Here is an 18563-nt window from a genome sequence, read left to right as displayed (position 1 = left end):
CTTGTTAAGAGTCACATATCCTGCTTCTATTCCTACCTCATAATTTTTGAATGAGTGCTTGATATTGTGAATTTTCATATTATTGAGTGCTGAATTTTGTGATATTCTTTTAAATATTAGGGGGCCATTTCTGCAGTGCTTTCCCTGTTGTCAAGAATCGCTGTTTTGAACTGCCTGATGTCCAGTGTCTAAAAAGTGTTCTTTCATGTATTTTGTGTGGTTTTGTAGATGCTGATATGGAACGATAAATTTGTTCCTTTTACTTCATCATGGCCAGAAATGGGCATCCCCATCAATCCCTTCTTTGAAACCCAACATGTTGACCTTGTAGAAGTTAAAATTTTTTAGGTTTGTGATTCAGGGGGTAAAGGGGATTGGTCCTTTTTGAGTTAAGAAACTGCTTTCTGTTGTCACTTCCCTCCCTAATGGGTAAAATGAGCATGTTCAGTGTGCCACATTTTAAGCTATGTCTATGTTCCTGTTCATAGAAAGTGAGGCCCATGCAGCTCACTCAAGTTCTAAATTATTTCCCATTTACAAGGTACTGCTTTACAAAACCAGAACTGATCCTGGCATTGGAACAAGAAGAGCCATGGTTATTAGAAGGATTTCTAAACAAGAGCTACACAGGTGAGATATTAAGTACTGGGAGAAGATATTCAAGGAAATTAGATCAGTTATTGGTAGGCATTTTGAAATATTTTTTCAGCATTCGCCTTCTAGAGGCCTTTCCTTTGGAATTTTAAAAATAAAATACCTAATGAAATGTGTAAGGGAAGATCTAACAAAAAGAATGGGATATTAGCCTGTTGATTTTCCATCTTGAAAATATGATGGATAAGTATATCATTTAAGACTGAAAAATTAAGTGATAGGAGTATATTTAAAGTAAAAAGAGAAAAACTAAAAAATGTTATTAAAGCAACTGAAGTTTGGAATTGAAGGATTGGAATAGAGAGAGGAAGCAAAGTTATTATATAATAGGGAAATTCTGTATGCCATCTGTTCTGGTTTTCTAAAGCTGCCATTATGCAAAATACCAGACATGGATTGGCTTTTTTTTTTTTTTTTTTTTTTTTAATCATCATTTTATTGAGATATATTCACATACCACGCAGTCATACAAAACAAATTGTACTTTCGATTGTTTACAGTACCATTACATAGTTGTACATTCATCACCTAAATCAATCCCTGACACCTTCATTAGCACACACACAAAAATAACAAGAATAATAATTAGAGTGAAAAACAGCAATTGAAGTAAAAAAGAACACTGGGTACCTTTGTCTGTTTGTTTGCTTCCCCTACTTTTCTACACATCCATCCATAAACTAGACAAAGTGGAGTTTGGTCCTTATGGCATTCCCAATCCCACTGTCACCCCTCATAAGCTACATTTTTATACAACTGTCTTCGAGATTCATGGGTTCTGGGTTGTAGTTTAATAGTTTCAGGTATCCACCACCAGCTACTCCAATTCTTTAGAACTTAAAAAAGGTTGTCTAAAGTGTGCGTAAGAGTGCCCACCAGAGTGATCTCTCGGCTCGTTTTGGAATCTCTCTGCCACTGAAGCTTATTTCATTTCCTTTCACATCCCCCTTTTGGTCAAGAAGATGTTCTCCATCCCACGATGCCGGGTCTACATTCCTCAGGCACTCCAGTGAACTAATTAAGACCCATCTTGAATGGGCGGGGTCACATATTCATGGAAACAACCTAATCAAAAGATCCCACCCATAACAAGTCTGCCCCCATATGATTGCATTGAAGTACATGGCTTTTTATGGGGTACATAACAGATTCAAAGCAGCACCCCATCTAAATGAATAGGTAATTGAGGAATTGTAATATTATCATTAAAAGGGTAACAACTAGAGCATAATACAACCTTCCTAATTATGGTAAGATAAATGCACTTAACAGAGCAAATTTACTGGAAACCTTTTTTAGAAAACTGTGTCAGGTTCCCCAAGACCACCTCAAGTTTGACATATTTTAATGACACTTGATTTATTAACAGGTGACACTGCAAATGAAGTGTCCCTGATTAACACCATACTGCAAACATCAATTTGGGTGGATTAAAGGAAAAATTGTAAATATTTTATTAGAAAATATAGGAGATAATCTTTCTTACGCTAGGTAGGGAACCAATTTAAGACCAAAAAATCATTTAGTATATGAGAAAAGATAGATAAACTCGACTGTAATATTCATAATTTTAGTCACAAAAGAAGTGAAAGAACAAACCACAACATAGCAGAATATTTTGTAGTATGTAGTACCAAGAAAGCAGTAGTGTTCCGATTTTGTGAAGAACGTCTGCAAATCTATGAGGGAAAAGCATGCAGCCCAGCATAAAGATAGGCAAAAGACTTAGTAAGGAGCTTCTCCAGTGGAAAGCCACATGACTAGTAAACATGGGGGAAGAAAGATTTTTAACCTCTTCAATTTTGAAATGCAAAATGAAACTGTCATGAAGTACCACCACACATTTGTTCATTTTTAAGATTGGCAGAAATTAAGACTCTGACAGTAGCAGGAGTTGATAAGGATGTGGAGCGTCAGAGATTCTCCATCACTGCTCTAGAACTGAAACTGGTGCAACGACTTCTAAAATCAATGGGTATTGTTGAATAAAGGCAAAGATACACGTATGCCATGTCAGGCATTTCTGGCCCTAGCTATGTGCTCTTGAGAATGGTATGCTACTGTTCCAGGAAGCATGTGAAAATTTTGTTACAAAATGAAAACCAGCCACCAACAGATGAATGGAGAAATAAATTGTGGTGTATTTATTGAAAGGAATAATATTATACAGCAAAGGGAATGTACCAAACTATGGCTACAAGCAAATACATGGATAAGTCTCACAGTGTTGAGTGGAGAAGCCAGACAATAATAAAGATGATTAATAAGCTCTGTAATTCCAATTTTAAAAAACAACTGGCAAAAGTAAATGGTAGTATAAAATTATTACTATAAATTTCATGATATTCCTGACCTTTTAGCCTGAAGAAAGTTTTGCTCAAGAAGAAATACCTGGGATTTTTTGTAGCCAGACATTTTCTTTTTCTTGACCTGTATGATAGTTATACAAAAGGGTTCACCCTCTGCCATTTGTTGAAACGCATGGAGGGTTTTATACACATTTATGTTAATTTTCTGTTTAAAAAGTTAGGAAGAGACACATCAATGAGTGAAAGATGGTATTTACTACAAATATGCCCCACAGAGGGTTTCCTACTATAACAGATAAAGAATTCTGATCTTGTCATGAGTACCCTCTTCTCAGCATGGCCTCCCATAAGCACCTTTTTAAAAATTACATCCCTCATCTAAGGTAGTCTAGTTATGCCCCTTCCTCTGTTTTATGTTTTCTCTGAAGCACACATCATCTCTTCTTCACGTCTAGTAAGCCTGTTAAAAGTTGTTACTCCAGAGCCTGGTACACAAATCAGGTGCATAGTGGCCTTACAGTAAATATTTCTTGAGTGGATGCATTTTGACTCTCAGGCTCCTCCTCCTCCTGCAGTGTCTGATTCTGAACACTCTGCCCTCTGTGCCCTGCTCCTCTTCCTATACAGTAAGTCCCTCACTGCCTCATCCATCTTCAGATTTAATCTTTTCTGCTCTATCCCAGTGATCACCAAATTACAGTAGAACCTTGTTTAATGCGAACCCATAACATGCAAATTCAGGTATACATGATTGGCAACTGAAAAAAGTTCACATTTTTTTTACTGTTACTAGAGTGTTTGCCTTATTTATTTTTTAAAAATGTGTGATAGGTATGTTCGTACAAGAAATACTTACTAAATAATGGGGTTTGTTATTTGCAATTTTCAACTTACTCGAAGGGTCTTGGAATGCATTGGTTGTGTAAAATAAGGTCCTCCTGTGTTACTCACCTGTATGTTGTCCCATCTCTACTCTAACGCAACATTTCCTGTGCCTTCAGTGATCTGTACTAAATTTCCCTGTACCTTCAGGAATCTCTACTAAATTTTCTCTTTGGAATCAAAGTTCTTCTGTCCTTCCCACTACCCCTATAATTATTTTACTTCACTACATTTCTCTTCCAATAATGGATAGCCATTCAGTCACTTTAAATTTTTAAATCTCTCATCTCTGTTATCCCTTCTTACTGATATTTCAATGATTTGTAATATTAGTTCCCTTTGTTACAAGGTCTCATTCTCACTTCTCATGTTCTGTCTTCCGATGTTGCCCAAAAGTAGAACCCTGCTCTCTCTCGCCTGATTTTCCTACTTCCTAATTGGTATCACTTTTTTTTTTTTTTTTTTTTTTAAATCATCATTTTATTGAGATATATTCACATACCACGCAGTCATACAAAACAAATTGTACTTTCGATTGTTTACAGTACCATTACATAGTTGTACATTCATCACCTAAATCAATCCCTGACACCTTCATTAGCACACACACAAAATAACAAGAATAATAATTAGAGTGAAAAGAGCAATTGAAGTAAAAAAGAACACTGGGTACCTTTGTCTGTCTGTTTCCCTCCCCTACTTTTCTACACATCCATCCATAAACTAGACAAAGTGGTGTTTGGTCCTTATGGCTTTCCCAATCCCATTGTCACCCCTCATAAGCTACATTTTTATACAACTGTCTTCGAGATTCATGGGTTCTGGGTTGTAGTTTGATAGTTTCAGGTATCCACCACCAGCTACCCCAATTCTTTAGAACCTAAAAGGGTTGTCTAAAGTGTGCATAAGAGTGCCCACCAGAGTGACCTCTCGGCTCCTTTTGGAATCTCTCTGCCACTGAAGCCCATTTCATTTCCTTTCACATCCCCCTTTTGGTCAAGAAGATGTTCTCCGTCCCACGGTGCCAGGTCTACATTCCTCCCTGGGAGTCATATTCCACGTTGCCAGGGAGATTCACTTCCCTGGGTGTCTGATCCCACGTTGGGGGGAGGGCAGTGATTTCACCTTTCAAGTTGGCTTAGCCAGAGAGAGAGGGCCACATCTGAGCAACAAAGAGGCATTCAGGAGGAGACTCTTAGGCACAAATACAGGGAGGCCTAGCCTCTCCTTTGCCGCAACCGTCTTCCCAAGGGTAAAACTTATGGTAGAGGGCTCAACCCATCAAACCACCAGTCCCCTATGTCTGTGGTCATGTTAGCAACCATGGAGGTGGGGTAGGCGAATACCCCTGCATTCTCCACAGGCTCCTCAAGGGGGCACTACATCTTTTTTTTTTTTTTTTTTTTTTCCCCTTGTTTGTCTTTTTTCTTTTTTTTTTTTTTTTTTTTTTTTAACTTTCCCTTCTTTTTTCAAATCACCTGTATGAAAAAAAAGTTAAAAAGAAAACAAACATACAATAAAAGAGCATTTCAAAGAGACCATAGCAAGGGAGTAAGAAAAAGACAACTAACCTAAGATAACTGCTTAACTTCCAACATGTTCCTACTTTACCCCAAGAAAGTTACATAATATAGCAACATTTCAGTGAACTTGTTCCTACTACAACCATCAGAAATTAACAGACCATAGTCATTTCTGGGCATCCCCAGAACGTTAAATAGCTTATCTGTTCTTCCTGGATTATTGTTCCCCCTTCCTTAATTGCTCTCTACTGCTAGTTCCCCTACATTCTACATTATAAACCATTTGTTTTACATTTTTCAAAGTTCACATTAGTGGTAGCATATAATATTTCTCTTTTGTGCCTGGCTTATTTCGCTCAGCATTATGTCTTCAAGGTTCATCCATGTTGTCATATGTTTCACCAGATCGTTCCTTCTTACTGCCGCGTAGTATTCCATCGTGTGTATATACCACATTTTATTTATCCACTCATCTGTTGAAGGACATTTGGGTTGTTTCCATCTCTTGGCAATTGTGAATAATGCTGCTATGAACATTGGCGTGCAGATATCTGTTCGTGTCACTGCTTTCCGATCTTCCGGGTATATACCGAGGAGTGCAATCGCTGGATCGAATGGTAGCTCTATATCTAGTTTTCTAAGGAACTGCCAGACTGACTTCCAGAGTGGCTGAACCATTATACAGTCCCACCAACAATGAATAAGAGTTCCAATTTCTCCACATCCCCTCCAGCATTTGTAGTTTCCTGTTTGTTTAATGGCAGCCAATCTAACCGGTGTTAGATGGTATCTCATTGTGGTCTTAATTTGCATCTCTCTAATAGCTAGTGAAGCTGAACATTTTTTCATGTGTTTCTTGGTCATTTGTATTTCCTCTTCAGAGAACTGTCTTTTCATATCTTTTGCCCATTTTATAATTGGGCTGTCTGTACTATTGTCATTGAGTTGTAGGATTTCTTTGTATATGCAAGATATCAGTCTTTTGTCAGATACATGGTTTCCAAAAATTTTTTCCCATTGAGTTGGCTGCCTCTTTACCTTTTTGAGAAATTCCTTTGAGGTGCAGAAACTTCTAAGCTTGAGGAGTTCCCATTTATCTATTTTCTCTTTTGTTGCTTGTGCTTTGGGTGTAAAGTCTAGGAAGTGGCCTCCTAATACAAGGTCTTGAAGATGTTTTCCTACATTATCTTCTAGGAGTTTTATGGTACTTTCTTTTATATTGAGATCTTTGGTCCATTTTGAGTTAATTTTTGTGTAGGGGGTGAGGTAGGGGTCCTCCTTCATTCTTTTGGATATGGATATCCAACTCTCCCAGCCCCATTTGTTGAAAAGACCATTATGGCTCAGTTCGGTGACTTTGGGGGCCTTATCAAAGATCAGTCGGCCATAGATCTGAGGGTCTATCTCTGAATTCTCAATTCGATTCCATTGATCTATATGTCTATCTTTGTGCCAGTACCATGCTGTCTTGGCAACTGTGGCTTTATAATAAGCTTCAAAGTCAGGGAGTGTAAGTCCTCCCACTTCGTTTTTCTTTTTTAGAGTGTCTTTAGCAATTCGAGGCATCTTCCCTTTCCAAATAAATTTGATAACTAGCTTTTCCAAGTCTGCAAAGTAGGTTGTTGGAATTTTGATTGGGATTGCATTGAATCTGTAGATGAGTTTGGGTAGAATTGACATCTTAATGACATTTAGCCTTCCTATCCATGAACATGGAATATTTTTCCATCTTTTAAGGTCCCCTTCTATTTCTTTTAGTAGAGTGATGTAGTTTTCTTTGTATAGGTCTTTTACATCTTTGGTTAAGTTTATTCCTAGGTACTTGATTTTTTTAGTTGCTATTGAAAATGGTATCTTTTTCTTGAGTGTCTCTTCAGTTTGTTCATTTCTAGCATATAGAAACATTACTGACTTATGTGCATTAATCTTGTATCCCGCTACTTTGCTAAATTTGTTTATTAGCTCTAGTAGGTGTATCGTTGATTTCTCAGGGTTTTCTAGATATAAGATCATATCATCTGCAAACAATGACAGTTTTACTTCTTCTTTTCCAATTTGGATGCCTTTTATTTCTTTGTCTTGCCGGATTGCCCTGGCTAGCACTTCCAGCACAATGTTGAATAACAGTGGTGACAGCGGGCATCCTTGTCTTGTTCCTGATCTTAGAGGGAAGGCTTTCAGTCTCTCACCATTGAGTACTATGCTGGCTGTGGGTTTTTCATATATGCTCTTTATCATGTTGAGGAAGTTTCCTTCAATTCCTACCTTTTGAAGTGTTTTTATCAAAAAGGGATGTTGGATTTTGTCAAATGCTTTTTCAGCATCTATTGAGATGATCAATTGATTTTTCCCTTTCGAGTTTTTAATGTGTTGTAATACATTGATTGTTTTTCTGATGTTGAACCATCCTTGCATGCCTGGAATGAACCCCACTTGGTCATGGTGTATGATTTTTTTAATGTGTCTTTGGATTCGATTTGCAAGTATTTTGTTGAGGATTTTTGCATCTATATTCATTAGGGAGATTGGCCGGTAGTTTTCCTTTTTTGTAGCATCTTTGCCTGGTTTTGGTATTAGATTGATGTTAGCTTCATAAAATGAGTTAGGTAGTGTTCCATTTTTTTCAATGTTTTGAAAGAGTTTGAGTAAGATTGGTGTCAGTTCTTTCTGGAAAGTTTGGTAGAATTCCCCTGTGAAGCCATCTGGCCCTGGGCATTTATTTGTGGGAAGATTTTTGATGACTGATTGGATCTCTTTGCTTGTGATGGGTTGGTTGAGGTCTTCTATTTCTTCTCTGGTCAGTCTAGGTTGTTCATATGTTTCCAGGAAATTGTCCATTTCTTCTACATTATCCAGTTTGTTGCCATACAGTTGTTCATAATATCCTCTTATAATTTTTTTAATTTCTTCAGGATCTGCAGTTATGTCACCTTTTTCATTCATTATTTTGTTTATATGGGTCTTCTCTCTTTTGATTTTGTCAGTCTAGCTAGGGGCTTGTCAATCTTGTTGATCTTCTCAAAGAACCAACTTTTGGTGATATTTATCCTTTCTATTGTTTTTTTGTTCTCTATGTCATTTATTTCTGCTTTAATCCTTGTTATTTCTTTTCTTCTACTTGGTTTAGGATTGGTTTGCTGTTCATTTTCTAGCTTCTTCAGTTGATCCATTAGTTCTTTGATTTTGGCTCTTTCTTCCTTTTTAATATATGCGTTTAGTGCTATAAATTTCCCCCTTAGCACTGCTTTTGCTGCATCCCATAGGTTTTGGTATGTTGTGTTCTCATTTTCATTCGTCTCTATATATTTAGCAATTTCTCTTGCTATTTCTTCTTTAACCCACTGATTGTTTAGGAGTGTGTTGTTTAACCTCCAGGTATTTGTGAATTTTCTAAGTCTCTGATGGTTATTGACTTCTAATTGTATTCCATTGTGGTCAGAGAATGTGCTTTGAATGATTTCAATCTTTTTAAATTTATTGAGGCTTGTTTTATGTCCCAGCATATGATCTATTCTGGAGAAAGTTCCGTGAGCACTAGAAAAGTATGTGTATCCTGGTGATTTGGGATGTAATGTCCTGTAGATGTCTGTTAAATCTAATTCATTTATCAGATTGTTTAGGTTTTCAATTTCCTTATTGGTCTTCTGTCTGGTTGATCTATCTATAGGAGAGAGTGATGTGTTGAAGTCTCCCACAATTATTGTGGAAACATCAATTGCTTCCTTTAGTTTTGCCAATGTTTCTCTCATGTATTTTGTGGCACCTTGATTGGGTGCATAGACATTTACGATTGTTATTTCTTCTTGCTGAATTGCCCCTTTTATTAGTATGTAGTGGCCTTCTTTGTCTCTCAAAACATCCCTGCATTTGAAGTCTATTTTATCTGAGATTAATATTGCTACACCTGCTTTCTTTTGGCTGTAGCTTGCATGAAATATTTTTTTCCATCCTTTCACTTTCAATTTCTTTGTGTCCCTGTGTCTAAGATGAGTCTCTTGTATGCAACATATTGATGGTTCATTTTTTTTGATCCATTCTGCGAATCTATATCTTTTAATTGGGGAGTTTAATCCATTTACATTCAACGTTAAAACCGTGAAGGCATTTCTTGAATCGGCCATCTTATCCTTTGGATTATGTTTGCCATATTTTTCCCTCTCTCTATTAATATCCTTTATTGTACCCATACCGAATCTCTTTAGTACTGAACCTTTCTCCACGTCTCTCTGTCCTGTCTTTGTTTCTCTGTCTGTAGGGCTCCCTTTAGTATCTCCAGTAGGGCAGGTCTCTTGTTAGCAAATTCTCTCAGCATTTCTTTGTCTGTGAAAATTTAAGCTCTCCCTCAAATTTGAAGGAGAGCTTTGCTGGATAAAGTATTCTTGGCTGGAAATTCCTCTCTCTCAGAATTTTAAATATATCGTGCCATTGCCTTCTCGCCTCCATGGTGGCTGCTGAGTAGTCACTACTTAGTCTTATGCTGTTTCCTTTGTATGTGGTGAATTGCTTTTCTCTTGCTGCTTTCAGAACTTGCTCCTTCTCTTCTATGTTTGACAGTGTGATCAGTATATGTCTCGGAGTGGGTTTTTTTGGATTTATTCTATTTGGAGTTCGCTGAGCATTTATGATTTGTGTATTTATGTTGTTTAGAAGATTTGGGAAGTTTTCCCCAACAATTTCTTTGAATACTCTTCCTAGACCTTTACCCTTTTCTTCCCCTTCTGGGACACCAATGAGTCTTATATTCGGACGCTTCATATTATCTATCATATCCCTGAGGTCCATTTCGAGTTTTTCAATTTTTTTCCCCATTCTTTCTTTTATGCTTTCATTTTCCATTCTGTCATCTTCCAGGTCACTGATTCGTTGTTCAACTTCCTCTAGTCTTGTACTATGAGTGTCCAGAATCTTTTTAATTTGGTCAACAGTTTCTTTAATTTCCATAAGATCATCCATTTTTTTATTTAGTCTTGCAATGTCTTCTTTATGCTCTTCTAGGGTCTTCTTGATTTCCTTCATATCCCGTACTAGGGTCTCATTGTTCATCTTTAGTTCTTTGAGTAGCTGCTCTAGGTGTGTCTCTTCTGGTCTTTTGATTTGGGTGCTTGGGCTTGGGTTATCCATATCGTCTGGTTTTTTCATATGCTTTATAATTTTCTGTTGTTTTTGGCCTCGTGGCATTTGCTGTCCTTGATAGGGTTCTTTTAGGGTTTGTAGACCAGTTGAAGTCCTTATCTCTAATTTATCAGATCTACAGCTTCGTGGAGTACACTTTCTCTAACTAACCAGCAGGTGGCGTCCACGAGCCACCTGTTCTCCACAAGCCAGATCTCCCCTGCTTAGCCTTTTTGGTGAGTGGGGGAGTGAGTCTTGTGGGGCCCAATTGGTGTCCCAAGCTTGCGTGTGTAGTTGGTGTTGCCTGCCCTGTCTGTGGGGCGTGTTTCGGGGCAGTCGGGGAGGGGGGGTGGCCCTAACAATCAAATCTCCCTGATGATCCTAGAGTTTTAAAGCTACTGCAATAGTCTAATCCTTCAGTTCAGTCCTGCCACAGTTTGTCTCTGCCACTGACCCACAAGTCTTTGGTATTGGCGTATGGCTCCTGAGACTTGCAAGTGGGCCCCTCTTCCAGGCTGTGCACCCCGGGTCCTCTGTTGAGGGATGACTGTGCTATGTCACAGGTGAGTGCCGTCCCCCCAGGGCAGTTCTGGGCTGCTGGGCTGTGTTGGGAGGCTCCCAGTCTGCTCAAATGATGGCTGAATGGGGCTCTGTTAATTCACACTGCTCCCCCTTCCCAGCTCTGGGACATTCAGCTGAGGTTGCAGGGAAGGCTAATGTCCACGCCCAGTTTTGTGGTGTGTGCCTGTTATTTGAAGCACTTCCGTCACACTGGGTTGTCTGGGGCAGCTCTGGGCTATGGGGCTGGCGATGGGCAGGAGTGTTTCCTGTCCACCAGGATGGTGGCTGTGAGCGGACACCCCCCTTTTCTTGGGAAGTTGTGTTGTTTAGTGAATTTTCTCAGCCACTGGATTATTGCCTTTTGTCTCAGAGCTCTCTTATTTCTGCTCTTGACTTGACGTGCCCAAATTTCAATTCTTTGAAGCTTTCTGTATTGAGGTTCTTAGAGTAATTGTTTTAGAAAAAGCAAAAAGGATTTAAAAAAAAAAAAAAAAAAAAAAATGGCCCTCCTCAGAGATCTAATGGGTTATTGAAATGCTAATAGACAAAGCAACCAGGGCCATTAAGGAAAGGTGCCCTGGGCAGAGAGATCAGCCTTGCTTCGGGATTTGCATATGCGCCTCAAGGCCTGATCTCCGCCCTTCCCCTTTCTGTGTTCACCAGAACTCCAAAAATCCTCTGCTTTTACTTTGGAGCTTCTCGTGTTGTTTTCCTTCTATGCCCGTCTCCTCTCTGCTGGGCTGGCTGCTCTCAGAGTCTCTGGTGTCTGGCCTCAGTCTATCTATGGTTGGAGTTTGAATCAGTAGAATGAGTTTCCGATGAGAGCAGCCACTGCAATTCTCCCTTCTCCTTCCTGGAGCTGACAGCCCCTCCTCCCCCGGGACTGAGCCTGGCAGGGAGGGGCGCGGGTCCCCTGGCCGCAAAAACTTACAGATTTCGCTGATCTCAGCAGTTCCACGTTTTCATGAGTGTTGTATGAAGTATGCTCAAAGACAGATTGCTCTGTGGTGTCCAGTCCACGCAGTTCCTGGCTTTTTACCTACTTTCCTGGAGGAGTAACTAAAACATACAGCTCACCAGTCTGCCATCTTGCCCCGCCTCGGTATCACTTTTATATAAAGTACCTAGTTTATCTTGTTATGGGCTGACACATAAACATATGGTTTCCCCTTATTACCTAATATGTGGACTTAGACAATTTCTTATATTTCAGTTACCACTACATTACAAGCCCATCTTACATTATCAGATTTACTTCTTTCCATTGCCTTTGTTCCTGCCAAACTCCATATCATCCAGTCTCTTAAATGATATACATGACATTTTCTCCTACATCATGGCTTTTATCAATGTATGTTCTCCCTAGGTAAATTCTAAGTACTTCACTGCATTGAATTCCTTAGTGTGCCTGGCACATTATTGTTATTGTTATTATTACACATCTTACAATTTGCCTCAGATTCCCACTTCTCCCATAAAATTATCCTGTAATACCTTAGCCTATATTTCTCTCTTTCTTTTTAGACTCTCAACCCACTTCGAGAAATACGTGAGAAGAACATGAGACTTAATCACACAGTCTGTGCCAGATAGCATACAGTTATTAAGTAAGCTCCATTCCCCATTGGATCCACCAAATAGAGTGGTCTCTGTTTTATTCTTCCATACTGTGGTATGTAAAATATAGTAAATATTTTATAATTACATTATAGATTGACCCACAGCCAGATAGAGAGAGGTATTTCATATTAATTCATTCAGAAATACTATCTCTAGCTGCAAATGTCTAAGTCAGATTTCTGGGTCTTTTTTAATTAAAGCTGTGGATTGGCCCTATGTCAAAGCCCTTATGCATAAAAGAGCTCTCTGGATAATTATGTGGCTGACTGCTTTTTGATGAGGGTAATATTTTAAGCAAAGCTGCATGAAATATTTTATATCGTATAAGATGCCATTGAACCATTATCTAAGGTACAACCAAGAGGAAATGCTGCCCATTTGAATGTAGACATGACATCAGTTTTAAGATGCAGTTGATTTTAGTGATGGTAATTTGCTTAAAATTTGTGTGTCTCAGATACGTGAGTTCTTTCCATGTATCCATTGTTAAGAGAAGGACATAATAACTACTTCAGATTTTTAAATAAATAGTGCTTAAGTTCATTGGAAGAAATAAGAATCCATTCAAAAAAATTATTGTTTAACCTTGGGCTCTAGCCAAGGCTGGAGTGCACGATAAGTAGAGAAAAGATGACTGTAGGATTATTGTTGCAAGTGAACCATTTAGCAGGCACCAATGGCTTCTTGAGACTAGAGCAGAAAGTACTGTGGACTAGTGGAATGGTAGCTAGAGTACACAATGAACATGCAGTCAATGTAAAACTTTCTAAAATCATATCTCAAATCTTTTCATCTTTTGGTAGCTAGGTCAGTGCATGGCCTTCGTGTATTTTTAGGATAGGCCTGACTTGTTGCATGGAATGTGGATAGCAGCAGGGTAGAGCAGTAACATATACACAAGAAATTTATGATAAATAAATATAAAAGATATTTGTAAGGTTTCTATAACCATGTTGAAACCTTTAGGTTCTCACAATCATTAAAACTGAAATATGTTGAAAAGAAGATGAAAAACTGAATTAAGAATTGAAAGTAGGTGCAAAACTAGTTTTAGGAAAATAAGTGAACATGTTGAAAGGAGGAAAGTTAAGATTGATTATCAAGAGAAGTTCATTGAACAGCTGTGATATAATAGACTAAGATATCTGATATAATAGAGCTGGGATAGAGCAGGGAATTCAGTGCAGGTAGAGAAATGAATTATACACATCACTTTAACACTTCCACTTGTACATTTGTGTTCCCATGAATGGCACCACAAGAAGAATTAAAGCGTGACCTACAACATAAGGAAATCAGTGCCATTAAAAATTTATTTTGCTGTTGACATGTAGAATGGTACAAAGTGTACTCCAAATGAAGAATGTAGACTGATTTTGAGAATTGTAGTTTAAAATGCCAAATATGTATTGTATTCACTTATGATTTCTCTCTTTTTCCACTTTGGAAACTTTTATTTCATTTCTAACAAAAAAAGAAATTTAGGGAATATATATTTGGGATTACCTGTTTTATTTGGAGACTGATCCAGAAACAAAGGAGTCAAATAGATAGTAGGGAATATATGTATAAGCCTCATACCAGAAGTATGTTAACTGTCATAAAGTATTTTTTACGTTTCTTATTTTTAGAAGACTGCCAATGAGATGAACTCTTAGAGAAGAGCTCGGAAAACCAAGGCAAACAGTTGTGGCAAATTTTATTCTCCAACAAAATGTTGACTGCAGAGCAAGAGAACATCTCAAGAACACCATATTATATGGACATAAACATTTTTCCTTCAAGAGTAATGCCCTATACATGTGACATTGCAGGGCCTACTTACCTTGGTCACACCTCATTGATGGCACACTGTCAGTACTCAAGAGAGAAGGCTGATGAGTTTAATGTCTGTGAGAAATGGCACCTCCTTATTAAGGACAGCAGAATTAATGGAGATAAGGGTTTTCCATATAATAAAAATGTGAAAGCTCACAGTCCAGAGGAGGAAGTTATTCAACATCAGACAGTTCAGACTTTTGGGCAAGATTTTAAATATGAAGAAGGAGGAAAAACTTCCCTTGAGAAGACTGCCCTCGGTACATCTAAGAGTACACACACAAAAGAGAAATCCTATAAATACGAGTTTTAGAAAAACGTGACAAATCTACTCTTATTGTCTCAAGAAACATTCATAAAGAGGATAGCAATCACTATGAAGTAAATGAATATAATTGTAATGAAAATGGGGATGATTTCAGTAGCATCACACAAATTCAAGAACTGACATAGGAAGGAAAACTTTCAGCCCAAAATCCCACCTCAAAGAAAATCAAAGAATTCGTATAGGATAAAATCTTTTCATTATGGAAAAAGTTCTGGCCCTAATTGACATCCAATTTGACCATAGAAAAGTCACACAGGAGACAAAACTTATGAATGTGGCAAAGCTTTCACTAAGAAATCACAGCTAAGGAAATACCAGAGAATTCACACAGGAAATAAACCCTTTGAATGCTGTGTATGTGGGAAATCTTTCAACTATAAATCAGTCTTCATAGCACATCAGAGAATTCACACAAGGGAGAAATCCTCTGAATGTAATGAATATGAGAAATCTTTCAGCCATATTTCAGGCTTCAGGAATCATCAGAGAACTCACACAGGGAAAAAAATCATATAAATGTGATAGATGTGGTAAAGCTTTCAATGAAAAGTGAGGCCTAAGGAGACATCACAGAATTCATACAGGAGAGACACCGTATAAATGTGATGGATGTGAGAAAGCTTTCAGTACAAAGTTGGATCTAAGAATACATAAACAAAACACACATGGTGGAGAAACCATATGAATGCAATGAACGTGGGAAATCTTTTGACTATAAGTCAACCCTCAAAATACATCAGACAACTCATACAGGGGAGAAACCTTTTCCATGCGATCATTGTGGGAAAGCTTTCATCCATAAATCAAATCTCAGAGAACATCAGAGAACTCATACTGGGGAGAAGCCCTATAAATGTGATGAATGTGGGAAATCTTACAGATATAAATCAACTCTCAGAGGACATCAGAGAACTCACACTGGAGAGAAACCCTATGAATGTAATATATGTGGAAAAGCTTTCAGTGAGAAGTCAGGCCTAAGAAGACATTACAGAACTCATACAGGAGAGAAACCATATAAATGTGATAGATGTGGGAAAGCTTTTAGTGAAAAGTCAGGCCTAAGAAGACATCACAGAACACATACAGGAGAGAAACCGTATAAATGTGATGGATGTGAGAAGGTTTCAGTACAAAGCCAGTTCTAAGAATACATAAAAATACACAGAGGAGAAACCCTTTGAATGCAATGAATGTGGGAAATATTTTGACTATAGGTCAGCTCTCAGAATACATCAGACAACTCATACAGGGGAGAAACCTTTTGAATGTGATCAGTGTGGGAAAGCTTTCATTCATAAATCAAATCTCAGAGAACATCAGAAAACTCATGCTGCGGAGAAACCCTATAAATGTGATGAATGTAGAAAATCTTTCAGGTATAAATCAAATCTGAGAGGACATGAGAGAACTCACACAGGAGAGAAACCCTATGAATGTAGTGAATGTGCAAAAGCTTTCACCGAGAAGTCAGGCCTAAGAAGACATCACAGAACTCATACAGGACAGAAACCATATAGATGTGATGGATGTGAGAAAGCTTTCAGTACCAAGTCAGGTCTAAGAATGCATCAAAAAACACACACAGAGGAGAAACCCTTTGAATGTAATGAATGTGGGAAATGTTTTGACTATAAGTCAACCCTCAAAATACATCAGACAGTCTATACAGGGGACAAACCATTTGAATGTAACAAATGTGAGAAATCTTTCAGCCATATTTCAGGCCTAAAGCAACATCAAAAAACTCATGCAGGAGAAAGACCATATAAATGTGATGAATGTGGGAAAGATTTCCTACTGAAGTCTGGCCTAAGAAAGCATCACAGAACTCACACAGGGGAGAAACCCTTTGAATGTAATCAGTGTGGAAAAGCTTTTGGTCAGAAATCACAACTCAGAGTACATTATAGAATCCACACAGGAGAAACCTTATAAATGTAGCAAATGTGGGAAATGTTTCAGTCTGAAATCATGTCTCGGAGAACATCAGAGAACTCACACTAGGGAAAAACCCTATGTATGTGATGAATGTGGAAAATCTTTCATGAATAAATCTATTCTCAGAGGACATCAGAGAACCCATACAAGAGAGAAACGTTATGCTTGTAATGAATGTGGAAAAGCTTTCCGTGCAAAATCAGTCCTAAGAAGACATCAGGGAACTCACACAGGAGAGAAACCATGTATTTGTACTCGGTGTGGAGAATCTTTCAACCAGAAATCATACCTGGGAGTCCATTAGAGAACTCACACAGGAGAGAGGCCCTTTTAATGCAATGAATGTGGGAAATCTTTCGACTGTTAAGTCAGTCTTTGTAGTACATCAGAGAAGTCACACTGGTGAGAAACCGTTTGTAATGAATGTAAGAAATCAATCATCAGAAGTCACACAGGAAAAATCATGTATTATGGTGAGTGTAAGAAAACCTTTGAAGTGAAGTCATTTCTAAGAAAGCATCACAGAATGCACACCAGTGAGAAACCCTGTAAATGTACATCTTTCTGGAGAATGTTTCAGCCAGAAATCATATCTGAGTACACCAGAGACCTCATAACAGGAGAAACCCAATAAATATAATCAGTGTGGAAAATCATTCAGCCAGAAATTAAACCTCAAGAGTACTCACACAGGGGAGAAATCCTAGAGATGTGAATGCAGGAAAATGTTCAGCCAGAAATTAAGCTTCAGAGAACATAAGAAAGCCTGCACAGAGGATTAAATATATGAACATATAGAATGTGCACAAATTTTGAGCTGGAAATCCAACCCATCAAAACATCCAAGAACATACACAGTAAAACAAACAAGCAAAACCTGTGAATACAGGTAGTATAAATTTCCCAACCATTTTTTCATCCAAGTGAGATCATATCACCACCAACCCCTGAATAGTGGGACATAGGAGTCAGTAACAAACAAGTATCATTAAAAATATCCCTCAAAATCTTAATGTTGTCTCCTGTTCATCAAAACAGAAAGATTCTCCCAGAGGAAACCATGGGACTCATGCACTGAGGAAGGACAATATAAGATTGAAATTGCCAGAGTGAAAGAGTGACTGTGGAATGGAGGTTTCTCCACCATGTACACAGTTGGTTGTTCTGTGATAAGGAAGTATACTTGTTCTCTGCTCAGCATTTGTAGGCTTATGTGTACTTGATCATGAAGTATATTCACCATAGGTTAATAAAACTGAAAAATCTGACTTCTGTGTGATGTGCAAAGTCAGTGTGTATCAGAAAATTCACACAGGAGAAACCCCTGATGATACCCTATAGGATCATAAGCACTTATTCAGAATTATTCTTTACTAAAAAGATTGATATCAGGGGAGATATCCAACATTTCAACATATAAAATACTTTATCAAAATGATATCTTGAGTATCTCAGAATATTTATCAAAATCAAGAAATTAACATGTTGATAAAATGCTAGGATTTAGCCAGTGGAGCTTATTCATATTTTACCAGATTTCCAAACAACACCCATTGTAGCAAAAGAAAACCCAGTATTATGCCTTACATTCTGTTGTCATGTCTACTTAGTCTCCATTAATCTCAAACAGCTCCTTGTCATTTCTTTGTATTTTATAGCAATGTCATATTTCAAGAATTTGGGGCATATTTTGGGCTTTTCCTTTGTTTCCTTATTATTAGGCCTAGTAATGCACCTAAAGCAGCAGTAGCACAGAAGGGATGCTGAGTTCTCAGGATGTCAGACCAGGAGCTCCATGCTGTCACTTAGTCCCAT

At 38.0% G+C, this 18563-nt stretch overlaps 1 protein-coding gene across 1 annotated transcript in view; it reads left to right on the top strand.

The window, feature by feature from the left end:
- Window positions 1-18016, top strand: part of LOC119545562 (zinc finger protein 729-like) — a 93253-nt gene extending 75237 nt beyond the window's left edge. The window contains 6 exon segments of the mRNA XM_037851172.1: window positions 5799-5809; window positions 15051-15305; window positions 15307-15462; window positions 15464-15951; window positions 15953-16732; window positions 16734-18016. Of these exon segments, the coding sequence (XP_037707100.1) occupies window positions 5799-5809; window positions 15051-15305; window positions 15307-15462; window positions 15464-15951; window positions 15953-16732; window positions 16734-17082 (2039 nt within the window). The 3' untranslated portion in view covers window positions 17083-18016.
- The last annotated feature ends 547 nt before the right edge of the window (window positions 18017-18563 follow it).

The sequence above is a fragment of the Choloepus didactylus genome, chromosome 10 (genome assembly GCF_015220235.1).
Source record: "Choloepus didactylus isolate mChoDid1 chromosome 10, mChoDid1.pri, whole genome shotgun sequence".
In the NCBI taxonomy this organism is placed as follows: domain Eukaryota; kingdom Metazoa; phylum Chordata; class Mammalia; order Pilosa; family Megalonychidae; genus Choloepus; species Choloepus didactylus.
This window is presented reverse-complemented; position numbering and strand designations above follow the sequence as displayed.